General features: G+C 40.4%; 1 protein-coding gene across 1 annotated transcript in view; it reads left to right on the top strand.

The window, feature by feature from the left end:
* LOC109927772 (adhesion G-protein coupled receptor D2-like) overlaps positions 1-16,617 on the top strand; it is a 259,955-nt gene that overhangs the window by 45,035 nt on the left and 198,303 nt on the right. The window contains exons 14-19 of the mRNA XM_048601531.1: positions 27-130; positions 377-479; positions 2,032-2,185; positions 3,621-3,754; positions 5,928-6,043; positions 7,039-7,159. Coding sequence (XP_048457488.1) covers positions 27-130; positions 377-479; positions 2,032-2,185; positions 3,621-3,754; positions 5,928-6,043; positions 7,039-7,159 — 732 coding nt within the window. The remainder of the gene's footprint in view (positions 1-26; positions 131-376; positions 480-2,031; positions 2,186-3,620; positions 3,755-5,927; positions 6,044-7,038; positions 7,160-16,617) is intronic.

Genomic DNA, 16,617 nt, shown 5'->3' with positions numbered 1-16,617 from the left:
TTTTGTTGATCTAATATTTTACACAGTGGGGTTTCGAGACGGAGATAATCTTAAATAAATTGACATTCATTGGATCTGGAGCCTCGCTGTGTGCCCTAGTGGTGACCTTGACCCTTTTCACGGTGCTGGAGTAAGTATTCCATTAGACTTGTTTTATAAAGACATTGATAAGTCTTGTTAAATTAAAAAGCAATGTTTGACTGCAAGATATGAGAATGTTGGGATGGTGTGACATGTTCTCAACTATAGTTACTATTCCTTCACTACCAGCAAGTTGTATATTTTCTTGACAATGGCTGAGTTAACAGATTAATGTTTCAATAAAGTAACAAAAAATGCAAAATGATTGAAGTTTTGCCTTTGTTTAAATCTCTAGTATTCCAAAATCTGACCGAACCTCCATTCACAAGAACCTGTTTGTAGCTCTGATTGCAGCCCAGGTGGTATTACTGAGCAGTGACTCAGCAACAAACAGTGAGGTATGTTAAAAGTGTTGCCCGCTGTAATGCTATCAGCTTTAAGCTATCACAATGTGGTTATTATAGTAATAGGTACCCAATTGCTTCACAGAAATGTAATAAAAACTAAATGACGTGGTCCAGGTAGCTAAGCAGTGTAGAGACAACTATGAATGGAGGTCATATGCTAGAATATTACTGCCCTACAGCTTGGTGCTTTGAAGTATAATCACTGAACCTCAACAGTCTTCCGTATTTCTCCCAAGTCCTCCTAGATGCGCAACTATAGTTCAGCAGGAGAATTAAAATGTTAAAAATCTGAATCCTGACTCCAACCTGCTAGTTCCAGTTTTAATAGAGATAGAATGAGGAGCGGATGACTGTGAATGAGTGGGGCTGTGTATCTCATTGGTATTTACCATTTAAAACAACACCGATTTTGTCGTGTAATGATGACATACAAACGAGAGAGAATATTTATCAATGGGCTATTTTACCTAAAGTATTTATTATTGTAGACAATCTGAGAAGAACTTGCATTGAAATGTCGTAAGCAATGCGTGCACAGTGAGATCCTAGAATCAGTGATAAGATGGCCACCAGCATTTTATTCAGTTCATTTTGCTGAAGGAGAAATATTCATTGTACTTCTCTGAAGAAGTTCCATTGAATGTTTTGTGTTCAGCTGTGTAAGCCAATGGATCCTTGGCTTAATGTCTGACTTGAAGGATGTTTAGAAGGATTTTCTTTGATTTCAAAGCAAGTATAATTACGTTGTGTCTACTTGGCATTCCATTCATTGAAGGTGATGGTTCCTATAAAAAGTATAGCCAGAGTGAAATCCATGACATTGTGCATGGTTCAGCTGTAGAGGTGGGGGAGAAGAACGTGCAAGATCAGGAATATAAAGTAAGCAATCGTGATGGGGTATTCAACAGTCAGGTTTCTGCAACTTGTAGGCATCACTCCAGATAGTAATGTTGTCCGCTGCTCTCAGTGTCAAGGATTGCAGAGTAAAAAGGGTGGATAGCTGGAGGGGTCATGGCCCGTTTCAATGCTAATGGCATAAGTAGGAAAAGGGGTAAGGTCCTGCTGATCGGTTTATGGAACAAGTAAGATATTTAATAAATTGGCAGTAATATCCAAATTGCTTCTGTTGGCATACACGAGTGTTTATAAAAGTAGGAGGATAGATCAGATGAATGTGTAGCAGGAGCGATAATGATGTCAAGTTGTAGTAGAGGAGCTGGTTTAAAGTTAATGTTTTGGCAATGAGCACTTCTTGAATTTGAGGGGGTTGTTGCAACTGTCAGAGCTGGACACACAACACAGGCGCATGTAATGATGGCACATATTACTTCATCCCAGATGAATTACTGGATGGATCAAAAATAATGCCCAAACCCAAGACAGGAAAGTCTAAGTGAAGCATAGTATGCAGATCCCGTGATAGAAGAGCAAACATTTTAGCACTTTTACAGCTTGCACCAGCTACAGGTGGATGTAATACCTAAAGTGTCAGAAAATGCACTAAAATTGTTGGAGACACTCTATTATCTCCTTTTCTCTCTAGACTGCCTGTACTGCTGTGACTGCCCTTCTGCATTTGTTCTTTATGGCTGCTTTTGCGTGGATGATGGTGGAGGGGCTGCTCCTCTGGAGTAAAGTGGTTACTGTCAATTTAAGTGAAGAACGGAGAATGAAATATTACTATCTTATAGGCTGGGGTAAGTTTTGAGATGATTCCACACAATATCTGTTGAGACTATAGTTTCCAAACCATGTGTAATTACCTTCTCTATTTGTTCAAACCTGCCTTCATTTGGTACTTGGAAGTGCATGGTAAAATAGGGCTGAGTCAGCACAGCTTCATCAAGGGGAGATCATGCCTGACAAGTCTGTTAGCGTTCTTTGAGGGGGTAACAAGCAGGTTAGAAAAACGAGAGCAAGTGGATGTGATCTATTTGGATTTCCAGAAGGCCTATGACAAGGTCTCACAGGAGGCTGCTGAGTAAAGTAAAAGCCCATGGTGTTCGGAGCAAGGTGCGGGCATGGATAGCTGATTGACCACTGGGAGAAGGCAGACAGTGGGGATAAAGGGGTCTTTTTCAGGTTGACAGCCAGTGACTAGTGGAGTTCCATAGGGGTACCTTTTGGACCACAATTATTCACGTTATATAATAAGGATCTGGACAAAGAAACTGAGGGAATTTTTGCTAAGTTTTCAGATGACTCAAAGATAGGTGAGGGGCGGGTAGTGTTGAGGAAGTGGGGATGCTACAGTAGGACTTGGACAGGTTAGACAGAGAGTGGGCAAAGAAGTGGCAGTTGGAATATAATGTGGGAAAGTGTGTGGTTATGCACTTTGGTAGGAAGAAAGTAGGTGTAGAGTATTTTCTAAATTGGGAAAGGCTTCGGAAATCTGAAGCACAAAGGGACTTTGCAGTCCTAGATCACGACTCTCAAGGTTAACATATAGGTTCACTTGGCAGCTAGGAAGGAAATACAATGTTAGCAATAATTTCTTGAGAGCTAGAGTACAAAAGCAGAGATGTACTGCTGAGGCTGGAGAAGACTCTGGTCAGACAGCATTTGGAATATTGTGAGCAGTTTTGAGGCCGCTATTTAAGGAAAGATATGCTGACCTTGGAAGGGGTCCAGAGCAGGTTTACAAAAATGATCCCAGGATGAAAGGTTTGTCATATGAGGAGCAGTTGAAGACTCTAGGTCCATATTCAATGGAGTTTAGAAGAATGAGGGGGATCTGATTAAAACTTACAGAATGTTGAGAGGCCTGGATAGAGTGGATGTGGAGAAGATGATTCCGCTAGTAGCAGAGACTAGGACCTGAGGGAACAGCCTCTGAGTGAAGGGATGACCATTCAGGACTGAAATGAAGAATTTCTTCGACGATCAGGTGGTTAATCTATGGAACTCATTGCCGCAGAGGGATGTGGAGGTCATGTCATTGAGTGCTTTTGAGACAGAGATAGATAGGTTCTTGATCAGTAAGGTGATGAAGGGTTATGGGGAGAATGCAGAATGACGTTGAGAAATATAAGCCATGATTGAATGGGGGAGCAGACTTGATCGGCCGAATGGCCTCATTCTGCTCCACTATCTTATGGTCATATGAAACAATTTTTTGCATTTCTCATCTAGGTCTCCCTGTCCTAATAGTGACCATTACACTGGCAGCAGCACATGACAAATACATTTCAGACAGATACTGTTGGTTGAATGTTCACAATGGAGTGATTTGGGCCTTTGTTGGGCCAGTTATCTTCATCATTATGGTAAGAATGCAGTCATACTTAAAAGTTTGAAATCTGTTAACTTTTAAGGCTAAAAATCTCAATGCAGTGTGTGTACCTATTTATTGAATCATATGGTAACTACAGCACTGAAGGAGGCCATTCAGCCCATTGTTTCCTCTGTATAAGAACAACTCAGCCAGTCCCAAACCCTTGTCATTTTTCCTTTAGCCTTGTTTCGCTTCAAAAGGAAACTGAATAATTATTTGAAAACCACAGTTGAAGCTGCCTCCACCACAAAATTCAGGCCTTGCATTCCAGATGCTAACCACTCGCTGTTGGCAGTTGTAGTGTTTTTCCAGTTTTCTTCATCGAGACCTTCCCTAGTTTCAATCTGATATATAATGCTGACACACAATGTATTTATCAGAGATCATTCAGATTTGGCTTTGTGCTGTGAGACAGAGGGTCGTGGGGCAGGTTCACTCTCGAATTGCAGTGAGCCAGCAGAGCTGATTCACATTGTACTGCAGGAAACAGTGCAATTAGATGGCTTTTAACTTTTTTTCACGGGATTTGATGATTGCAGGCAAGGCCAGTATTTGTTGCTTATCCCTAATTGAGCTTGAGAAATTGCTGAGCTGCTGCCTTGAACTGCTACAGTCCATCTAATGGGTGTTGAACTGAAGTTAACAAGTCTGTCCTCTCAGTCGGGTGTAAAAGATCCACAAAGTGATTTTCGAAGAGGAATTCCCCTGGTGACCTGGCTAACACTTATCCTTCAGCCAAGTTCAAATAAAAAATGTTATCATTATTGGTTCTGGGACCTTGCTGTGTGCAAATTGGCCGCTAAGTATTTTAAAATCACAATAATAACTATATCGCAAAAATATTTCCATGTCTCTCAAAGAATTCTGTGATGTCCTAAGGCCAAGGAAGGCATGATAATATTGAAAATCCATTCTTCTTTCTCCACTTCAAAAAGGAACGAGGAATAATTAGTAAGGGATTCGGCTCTGTTCAGGAAGGATACATTTCTACTTTCAAACTTAATGAACCTTTCCACTGATATGTGGGGACAACTGTATACTGCGTACCTACCCTTTGATAGACATGTTATGTTAAACACAACAGTATCTGAGGGTTGTGGAAAATGTTTGAGTTAAATTAACTTCTAAGGATGCTTATGAAGTGTCTGGCTTTGTCTGCACCTGTTACTGTCACTGGCTATAATTACTCATCGGGTCAGTTTGTGAAGGCATACTGCTGGGCTGCTCAGTTGCCCAGGTTGGCTTCTTTTTCTGACTGTTTGCTGGTTTGAATATGCAGATGCAGAACATATAAGAAGTTATTCCTAACAGAGAAAGAAGAAAGAGCTGGCATTTATATTGCACCATATCAGGTGCTCAGAGTGTCAAGAGTTAATTTTGAAATGCAGCCATTGTTGCTATGTAGGCAGCCAATATTGTACACCGCAAAGTTTCAAATCAAGTCTGAAAGAAATAGTTAATTTGCTTTGGATGGTGTTGACTGAGAGAGGAATGTTGGCACAAATCTGGGAAGAACACCCTGCCTCTCTTTGGTTGGCAACGTGGAATCTTCTAACATTCCGCTGAATCACCAGGATATCTTATAAAAGATTTAGAACCTGTGCCAATGCACCACTCTTTCAGTACTGCATTGTATTTATGTGCTTAAGTTCTGGAGTGAGGTCTGAGCCCACAATATTCTTTCTTGAAGGTGAGAGTGACACCATCTGACCCAAGATGAATTGGCAATGTCTATTGATATCATACATTATTGTTGTCTCTGACAGACCAGATTATTTTTGATTGGATTATCAGCATCTAAAGACATTTGACTGAAAATTCTGAGGTGCATCTACTGTGCCATTGACTGAATTAATCAGTAGCTGATTTTTCAAGCACCACATACAGTTAGTGTAACTTTTATTCTTCATCTGCAGCTCTGCCGGGTGTAGGAGGAATGCTAGCTTTTTGGTCTTTGCAGGCTCAATTTACAGATGAAGCATTGACTCACATTTGGAATAAGCAATGCTGTAGGGCATCTAGTACTCTTTAAAATGGCTATTCAACTAAAAGTCAAAACAAAAAATTTGCAGTAGATGTATCTTAGCTGAAAAGTGCTGTGTGCAAGACCACATTTAGGTTAACATTTTATGATTTTGTAACAAAATCCTTTAATTGCTACATAGGTGAACATGTTTGTGCTCACACGCGTTGTACTGATCACTATGTCAACGGCCAAGCGACGGGCCACCATGCTTGCTGTTAACAGCAGTCCCATAGAGCAAGCCTACGATCAGATCAGGTGAGAGATGTTATGCAGGTAAACACCCTCTGGAGGGCAGTATTGAATCAGTTTGGCATTTCTTTCAGGGAAAAAACAACACATCTTCTCCTTATTGTCAGGTATAAAGTAAAACAATGCTGCCAACATTGAATTTTGAAACAAAGACAAAATTGATTATCTGTGTCTAAAGACACTTCACTAAACATTCTGAGGTGCATCTACCATGATATTGACTGAATTAATCTCAACTTCAACCCCTCCTCACATTGGCCATGAGTAGCTGATTTTTCAAGCACCACATTTAGTTAATATAACTTTTCTTCTTCACCTGCAGTTCTGCTGGGGGTAGGGTGGCAGGGTGGCATGGTGGCTCAGTGGTTAGCACCGCTGTCTCACAGCGTCAGGGTCCTGAGATTGATTCCAGCTTCGGGCGACTGTCTGTGTGGAGTTTGCACATTCTCCCTGTGTCTGTGCAGGTTTCCTCTGCGTGCTCCGGTTTCCTCCCCCTGTCCAAAGATGTGCAAATTCAGTGGAAGGGCCATGCTAAATTGCCCACAGTGACCGGAGATATGTAGGTAAGGTGGATTAGCCAGGAGAAATGCAGGGTTACAGGGATTGGATGAGATACTCTTCAGAGGGGTGGTGTGGACTCGATGGGCTGAATGGCCTGCTTCCACACTGTAGGGATTCTATGACTTGGTTGACATTTTGGCCTTGCATCCTTTTTCAGAGCCTTCTTTTCAATATTTGGCCTTTTAGAAAAAAATTGTCCAAATTATGCAACTGTTTCTCACTTTTCTATTTTGCTGTCTATATAGTCAACTTAAGTAAAGTACAGTCGATGAGTCCCTGGGAACAATGTTGCTTCTAAAATGACTATAATTATTTTGAATTACATTCATTACAATGGCAATTGAGTTGTCTGTGAGGAGTGAAGGTTGTGGTTTGCCCTATGATAATAAGACCATGCTGTGCATTCTTTGCATTACACTGATGCCAGTGTTGTGTTGCAGGGCTGCTGTGAAAGCTGTGCTGGTGCTTTTGCCCATTCTCGGCCTCACATGGCTCTCTGGTGTCCTGGTTCCACTCTCTGTTGTAATGGCGTATATCTTTGTGATACTCAATTCCCTGCAGGTAAGTGGCAATCTCTTTTTCAATCCAGGTTTCCAGTATGAGCAGCTCCTGAAAACAAATGCTTAGATCCTTTTCCAACTGGGTTTCTTTTCTAAATGTCTGGAATCCGACTTGAATCTCTGCCCATGTAGTTGATCCCTCTCTGATCTGCAATCCATGCTCTGAAACTTTTCATATTCAAATGCAGTGCAAACAGGACATTACATTTTTTATAGGATTCTGTGACTGACAAAGATTAAACTGTCATATTTTGCAGGCAAATTAATTCTGCACAGAATTGCTGTAAAACGTGGAATATTTTGACACCTGTTTTTCAGTTAATTGGGAAATTAATCTCATGATCTGAAGTATTTGTGTTTCGATGAAGCTTTTGACTTATCTAATGCAGCAGATATTTCTGGTAACTTGGCACAAAACACGCATTTAAATTATTTGCAGTTGTGTTGATCTTTTGTTGACAAGTGTTTGGAAGATGATTCATACGCAAAGACGTACACAGTGGTACTTTACATTTGTTTTAGCACAAGCACAAGTAATTGACTATTTAAAGCATTGAATACTTGACGTAGATCAGTAGACACTCTATCTACAGCTTTGTGCTCCATCTTGAGGGACTACCTAACAAGTCGAGGACTGATTACGTTAATTCGCCAAAGCCTGAGATTATAACTGGAATGAGATAGTAGGAACTGCAGATGCTGGAGAATCTGAGATAACAAGGTGTAGAGCTGGATGAACACAACAGGCCAAGCAGCATCAGAGGAGCAGGAAGGCCGACGTTGCTTGGCCTGCTGTGTTCATCCAGCTCTACACCTTGTTATAACTTGAATGGCCAGGTTTGGGATTCCTATTGTGAGTGCTCAGTCACTCTGTGGAGCAAATACCTACAAAGCATACTCTGTCACTTTCTGTCTTCCTTCCCTCTTGCTTCCCAAATCAAAAGAAGGAAGTGCACAGAGTATTAGGGCATGTCTTCCTTGAGCGGGAAGGGTTAACCTGTCAAAGGTAACCAAAGGTGGATTTTAGTTTGTGTTGTATTTGTGATTTGTGTTTATTTTATTGTTGAGAGGTCACAGTCACATTGGGGAGTTTGTCATTAGGCAGACAGTGGGGCAGCACAAGTTGGACTGTATTGAGAGAAATTCTAAGCACCAATTGCAGCAACAAGGAGCAAGAACATAGTGATTCATTCAAGGGAGCTGAGAGAGGTTGAATTGTCTAATGTAAACCTCCTTGGTATGTGTTTGATATGTCACTCTTTATATTGTGGGACAAGCAGAATCTCTCTGAGTGTGGAATGCCCAGAAAATCACTTGCTATACTTAAGAATTAGAATTAGCTTTTATTGTCACACGTACTCAAGTACAAAAGTACACGAGTACAGTGAAAAGTGTACAATGTCACCACACATGGCGCCATCTTCAGTACAAAGTACCTAGTTACAAATCTGAGGTACTAAAATAGATTAGGTACAAAAATAGAGAAGTAAAGAAAAAAAACCTAAAAGTTCTACATTACAGTTCTTCATAGAATTAGAATATGGGTGGCCTCCTTTGTCTGCTGTGATCCTTTCTTGTAAAACAAAAGTTGAATGAAAGGGCTCCTGAAGCACTTGGTAGCTTATGCACATCATAGGGTTTCTGCTCTTCTATCAAGTTGACTCCCAAGGTAACTTTCTGCAGGAGTATTTGGTTTACAGTGCTAAAGGCCTGCCTAGAGAATACAGATAAACTCCCTACAGGGTAATTAAGTGAAATTCAACTGGTATCTGAATTTATGTCTGTTGTTCGTTGTAGTAGATGTTCATGCGTGTAATACATTATATCCAAGCTCCTATAAACAGATAATGGAAGCAAAGCAAATTTACAGGCAATAAATTTTTATGTGTTCTTGTTGCTGAATCAGTTTTCACTTAATATTAAGATATTGCAATAATTGAAAAGGTACCATAAACTTTTTTCAGTAGATCTTTCACACCGAGGATCAATAGTGCAATCAAATGAGGTTTATTAATATTTAACTTGCCACTGACTGGCAGAAAATCAGCATATCTGTGCATTGGTATGTTATCGCCAACACACTTTTCTTCACTCTTTCATGTACAGCTGCAGTCAACTTGCATCTTTGAAAAATGCAAAAATGCTTTCGCTCCTAACTTACTGCGATTGATAATTTCCTGGCTCAGCCAGCAGTACCCCATCTCAGGATGGCAGTCGAAGTAAAATTCTTATTGCACACGATGCTGCAGTTCAATTCACTGAATCTTCTTATTTCTGGCAGATGTGTGAAATCCTGGTCTTTCTGCTCCTATGTATAGTTGGCTTGCTCAGAGCCAAGGGGGACAGCAGTTGCACCATCATGTGCAGTTCTTCATGTGCAGGCCCCTACCCTTGCTTTTGAACTTCTACGTCCTCGAGCCCTAGAAGTCCCAGTACCACCAGCACAAATCACTTGGTTTACGTCTGGTTCCTCTGTGCTCCTGGATGGTCTTCACGCAGCACCCTAGGCCACCTTTAATGGCGCTGCTGAGGGTGAGAGCTACGGGCTTACAGCTCTTGCTGGCTCAGTCTTCCATTCGGGGATCAGAATTCCAGGCGGAGGCCTGTGCGGAGTCTCACCGTCATTAAGTTCAGTGGGCCTTGCCCGGAAGAGGCAGTGCGAGCCTCCTGCCCACTGGCTGATGAGTGCCCTGCCACCTCAGGAGGGGACACTGTAGTGAGGGGGTTCGACAGTATTCTCTGCAGCAAACGACTGGAGTCCAGACAACAGTGTTTCCTGCCCAGTGCCCAAATTCAAGAAATTTGCTGGGAGCTTGAGAGGGACTTTGTGTGGGAGTGGGAGGATCCAGTCACCGTGGTCCATATATTTACAAACAGTACGGGCAGGACAATGAAGGAGCTTCTGCATAGTCAGTGTTAGGAGTTAATCACACCAAATTAATAAGCAGAACATCAACGTTCATCATCTCTGGGTTATTATCTGAGCCACAACCAAATTGACCTGGTGCAAATAAGATTAGAGAAATGAATGCATAACACGCAGTTTTAGGGTCTGTTAGAAATGGGTTCCAGAGCACTGGCACTAGTCTCAGTAGGAAATTGGGAGATGTACCGGTGGCATGGTCTCTGCCTGCACGGAGCTGGGACCAGCATTCTTGCGAGCTGCAAAACTACAAAAATGGAAAGGGTTTTAACCTCTATCGTAGGGGACCATTCATTAAATTTGGGAAGGTGTGGGAAATCAAACTATCAGGACCAGGCAAAAGAAAGTTAGTGATGTGGGAAATGATAAACAGATAGAGAGTATGTATCTAAAGGTAAATTAACAGATGAAATGTTGAGGTTACAAAATGAATTAGAGGACAAAACTAAAGACTTTTTCTGAATGCGCACAACATTCAAACCAAAACTGATGAACTAATGGTGCAAGTCGAAATAAATAAATATGATTAGATAACCATTACAGAGATGTGACAGCAGCATGACTTGGATTAGGGCCTGAATATTGACAGGTGCATGGAATTTCGAAAGGTCTGTCCCTGCATGAGGTTCCTCAATTTATGATGGTTTTCGGCAGGATATCCCTGATTTATCAAGCTGCTGCATGAGAAAGGATAAACTGCTTCTCTTCTACATTCACCTGCCCCTTGTTTGGTCACAGCAAGGTTTATTTGAAAATGATCCCTGCCCTTGTGGATGCATTTCTCCTGGACCAAATGAGTTTATGTTTTAAAAGGAGCCATTTTAACCAGGCTTTCTTGAGTTAACTGAAGAGTGCCTTTATTAATTACTAAGCACGAGAAGAAACAATAACACAACACAAACACAAATTCAGGAGAGTCCAAGCAGATACAAAAATAAGAAAATAAATATCGATCAGTGTCTGAATTCTTTGAAGATCAGGCAATGGGGCATTGTGACGGTTACCTTGGGCAATAATTAGTAGTACTGATGTTGATATGTGAGCTGCTGGTTTTGCAGGTTAACTGAAAGGCCTTTGTCCTGTCTTCTTTTGACTGTGTTTTCAATCGCTTTATGGTTTCCAGCAAAGAGAAAGATGCTTCTTCTTTATCTGCAGTTCAGGGAAGACTAGGGCTTTTCTTATCTGTGACTCTCACAGCACAGCACATACTTTCACACTTTAGCATGTGCAGGCCAGAGGTGAAACTGACTTTTAACACTGTGTTCTTGAAGGGGGGAAAACCCAAACATGTCTCTCGATTGCTAAGTCTGACTTCTTATCACCCATCATGTTCACAGTCTAAAATAACGCACAGGAGATTACAACTCAGTTTGCATTGCATGTCTCCCTTTGAACGCTGTCTCTTTGAAGCTTTCTCGACACTCGATAGCTGTGACATTCCAGTGTCTTCCTTGAGGCCGAATATAATCTAGATAGGCCTACCAGACAGTCGCTGAATTACTTTGCTCAGAGTTAAGTTCTTTGTTGTTTATTGTTGGCTGAATAACATTTTTAAAAAATACACGTTGCTATTGAAAGTATTGGTAAGTGGTATTTTACAGGGATAAGTACCGGACATCAATTTTTACAATTTATGTGGATGACTTGAATGAAGAGACTGAAGATATAATCAGTAAATTTGCTGATGACACAAAGTTGGATAGAAAAGTAAGTTGTGAGTTAAGGTGGCCACTAAGGGATACAGGTAGGTTGGTTGAATGGACAAAAATAAAGCAAATTGAGTACAATCTGCGAAAATGTTTTGGAAGGAAGGATAAAAAATGTAGGGCATAATCCAAATAGTGAGATATTAAAGAGTTCTGGGATGCAAAGGGATCTGGGTGGCTGGAATGTTGCAATCAGATCCCATTGAATGGTGGAACCGGTAATATTTAGGTTTGGGAAGCTTAAATTTGTAAAGGGAAGTTCATTAAAAGACTGGACTTCAGGAATTGCCAGAACGCCTCAAATGGAGGCACTTCGAAGGGTTTCATGTGCACTTATGAGGTCAGAGCTATGAGAAAGAAAGCCATAAGCTTCATTGCCTTCATTGAACATGGGAACTGCAGACAGTGAATCTGTGCGGAATTGCCCAGATTTCATTAAGAATTTATTACAATTAGACCAAACTCCATTAAAATATATTAGGAAGATAGCCTAGACCCTAACTGTTTCTTATTTTAAAGTTGAATGTAAGGTGTTGCGCTCCAGATGCACTTCAATTGGTCAAACAACTCGATGTTACGCAAAGCACAATTTACTCCTACACTCTCTAGTTAAAATACAACAAAAGAAAAAAAACAAAAGAAAATAATTTGCTTAGCTGTAACTCTATTGGAAAATTTAACAGAATAATAGATTAGTTAGTTATTAAACTGTAACTTTTCCAATAAAGTAACATCCCATAAACATACCATTGGCGAAAGGCAAATTCAGAAAACAGATTGCCTTGCATGCAACTCCACCTGCAGGAAGAGAACCCCCAGCTTTTAGTTGTAACCAAGAGAAGGGGAAAAAGAAAGCTTCCACTTCTTCAAACCCTCAGCAGTAACTACTCCTGAAAAACTAAGAAACTAAAGATCCTGGTTCTGTTAGAGCTTGACCACATCCATTCAGGTTGCTTCTATTGTTCCATCTTTTAAAAAAAAACCAAGGCCTCACAAGCTGTTTACTTTATTGGATTTCCAAATGGGCAGCTTGACGCCTCTGTCTTAAAACCTCTCTTTTCTTAAAAAAAAGGACAAAATAATTCTTAACGCCATAGTATCGTCACAAAGTTAAATTATTCAGTTGGGTCCTACAATTAAGAGATTTGATTTTGAAGCTAAAATTTCAATGAATCCAACACTGTTCTGACTTCATTGAGATTCTGTTGCCTGACGAGTAATTCAGGTGGAGTCTCGCTTGGATTTCTGGGAAGCTCTCTGTTGAATTTCAGAAGGTATTTGGGATTGAGCTAAAACACAGAAGTTGTGTTTGTAAGCCTGATTTCAGCAGACTGAACAGCAACTCAAGATCAGAAGCAAAAGGGCTGACAGAACTCCAGGGCATTTTCACTCACCAATAAAGCTCACATTTGAGCCTCAGAGTCTATAGCTATGAGGTTAGGAAGAAAAATGAGAGGATCTCTTCATGAAAAGCTAATAGCAGAATCCCTACAAAATCTTATACCTTGTAGAATAGCTGAAAATTAAGGCAAAGTCAAAGTGAATGTCAGAGGGCTGTGGCATGCCTTTTGGTTATTCTAAGGCTAAGTGAATGAATCTTCAAGAGCCTGATAAGGGGAAAAAAGAAACACTTTCTGGGGGATCTCCTATGGTCATTAGAGAATAGGAAGGTTCAGTAGATAGTATACACTGCTGCAACTGAGCACGGTGGTAGAGGGGGTGAATGCTTATGAATGTGATGCCAATCAAGCAGCTCCTTTGTCCTGGATAGTGTCAAGCTCCTTGAGAGTTGTTGGAGCTGTACCCATCCAGGCAACTGGGGAGTATTCCATCACACTCCTGAGGATGGTACATGGTAATCAGCAGAAGGTTTCCTTGCCCATGTTTAACCTGAAACTATGAGACTTCATGGGGTCTGGAGTTAATGTTGGGGACTGCCAGGCCATCTCCTTCCCCACTGTGTACCACTATGCCGCCATCTCTGCTGGATCTGGCCTGCCAGTAGGACAGGACATATCCAGGGATGGTTATAGTGGTGTCTAGGACATTGTGTATCAGGTGTGATTCCGTGAGTATGACTGTGTCAGGCTGATGCTTGACTAGTCTGTGAGACAGCTCTCCCAATTTTGACACTCGCCCCCAGATGTTAGTAAGGAGGACTTTGCAGGATCCACAGGGCTATTTCTGCCATGGTCTTTCCAGTTCCCAGGTCGATGCCATACGGTCCACCCAGTTTCATTTCTTTGTTGAGATTTCATAGCGATTGATACAACTGAATGGCTTGTTGGGGCCATTTTAGAGGGCAGTTGAGATTCACTCACATTGCTGTGGGTCTGGAGTTACATGTAGGACAGACCGAGTAAGGATGGCAGATTCTCTTCTCTGAAGGACATTAGTGAGCCTTCCTACCAGGAGCGAAGTAATGTTTAATTATGTGATGCAAATCACCATGTATCGTGCAAACAAAGAAAATCTTTTTATGTGCCCACATGGTCTGATGAATTCCTAACAGTTTTTCTGTCAGATTTCTGTGTTGGAGTGGGCTTCATTCATCAAACTTGTGTTCTTCCCTCCAAGAAATGAGTGGTGATCCATATTTGTGATGTGGTAACGTTTCAGATCAAATTTACGAACAACTTACTTGAAAAATGAAAGCAGTTAATCAATAAATGGTTATCCCTACCTGGTCAAACTTTGTCTCCAGAGGAGCCATGTGTTTCAGAAAGCAAAAAAACTCCAGTACCCATATATCCATACAAGTGTGTAAATCATAAAACAAAAAGAGGAAATTAACATTTCCTTAATTGAAAAATCTTCAATTAATGATCATGAAACAAGCACAGTCACAAGGTGCTAAAGGTTACAAAAGCAATAACCAGACCAGTAATTGATTCAAAGGGATGATTAATCAGTTCACTTTCTAATCATTGCATCTCTTAATGTATGAAGACATGTATGTATTCAAACAGCAAGTCAGCAACTATAACAAGTAACTATAAACCAAGTACTTTCCAATACCAGCCATTAGATGGTGGCATGACCTATTACTTTGCATCATTTTGTGTACTTGAAGTCGTGCTGAATTGTGAATCTCCACAAGAGGTCCAGTTGGTTTCATTTTGGAGCTTTGAACGAGGACAATTTGTTTTTTTATCTTTTGAAATTTTTGTAAAGGTAGACATGGTATAAATGAGAAACGGCTTGGCAAAGTATTTAAGACAGGCTACTTACATTCTAGTCTGCAATGTTTAGGCACATGAGGTAATGCTTCAGTTAAAATTGTCGAGCGAGTTGGTCAGTACAAGTGCCTAAACATTTGAACAATAATAATATTGCAGAAGCAATTGCTATCCTGTAGCAGATACTGCATTTAGAGGTAGATTATTCTGCAAAGCTAAACTAAATAAAAAGCATTAATCACCTCTTACCAAGATGATGAGCAATCCGCTGCAGACCACAGCTGTCCTGGAGGAAAGAAATTGAGATTTTCAACAATAAAACAATTTATTTGCCGGCGATAGCAAGATCTCCTAGTAAGCAGTTGTGACCCACCTACCCGAAACGTCAGCCTTCCTGCTCCTCTGATGCTGCTTGGCCTGCTGTGTTCATCCAGCTCGACACCTTGTTATCTCTAATTGGTAAAGAACCCATTATCAGCACTGCATGGATAGGGCATGTTTTGTAAGGGATAATGGACAACTGCAAATGAATTACTTCAAAGCAGTAATCTTGTTGAGGGTTATGATTGCTCTCTGGAACACCCAGATTGGATTACTAAACCTAATTTCACTCAGACAGATCTGTTAACATTTACTCAATGGGTTTCTTGCTGTTATTCCATTTCATTTCTCTTTTGCTGAATCAGAGTATTGCTGTGTGAGCTAGGTAAGGTATATTGTTGGATAACTTATGTAGACTTGCAGTATTGCTGATATTTTGCAGGATGCTAATATGACTTTAAATGCAATATTCTGGGGGTTTTATATATAGAATATCTGTTTTGTTTAGTTCCCTTATGTTCCCTTAGTTTGATTTTTGCATCTGCATTTGATATATGTCTAGTTTAAGATTCTAAATTTTTCTCTTTCTGACTTGTCAGTCCATTCCTTCTTAAGAACTTATTAAATGACCACAAATTACGCAAAGTATGTAATGTGATATGCTTTGGTTCATTGATGCTTTATCCTGAGCCATTCTCTTTGCAAACAATCCCTGATAAAAACTGGAATTGTCTTCCACATTCAGGAATAGGTCCCAAGTTTGCCCCCATCAGAATGGGAATCAACCATACATTGTTGGCATTATTCTGAAGCACACTGTAAACATCTAATCAACTGAGATAACCAGCCCCAAAGTGAAATATAAGCTTGTATATAAATTACAAGCATTTCGTTGCCATGTACTTTAAAAGGAAGATAACAGCAACGAAATATTCACTTTTAGCTTGAAATGCCATTTGTTTCTACATATAATTCTGATTAATTAGTACAGGCGATCATTTGTATGAATCACAGACTTTTTGTGGATTAACCTGCTAATTATTTCAAACCTCTGATAAAAACAGAGGTTCCTCACAACTGAACTGTATGAAGTCTATGGTGACTATGGTTTGTGTATTTTATGCTTTGAAAACAACATGCACAGTTAATAACTAAGAATGTTACATTACCTAATAATTCCCAATGTTAAATTGAACACATTTGAAATGGTTGCATTTTTTGTCCTTTCTTGGTTATGACACAAACTGATGATCTGTGTCGTTCACAAATTGTCGTTATGATTTCAATCGATCTCAGCATCTGCCTTTTTTGGGAAATATTACATATCATT

Source organism: Rhincodon typus, chromosome 10 (assembly GCF_021869965.1).
Source record: "Rhincodon typus isolate 14 chromosome 10, sRhiTyp1.1, whole genome shotgun sequence".
Taxonomy (NCBI): Eukaryota; Metazoa; Chordata; class Chondrichthyes; order Orectolobiformes; family Rhincodontidae; genus Rhincodon; species Rhincodon typus.
This window is presented reverse-complemented; position numbering and strand designations above follow the sequence as displayed.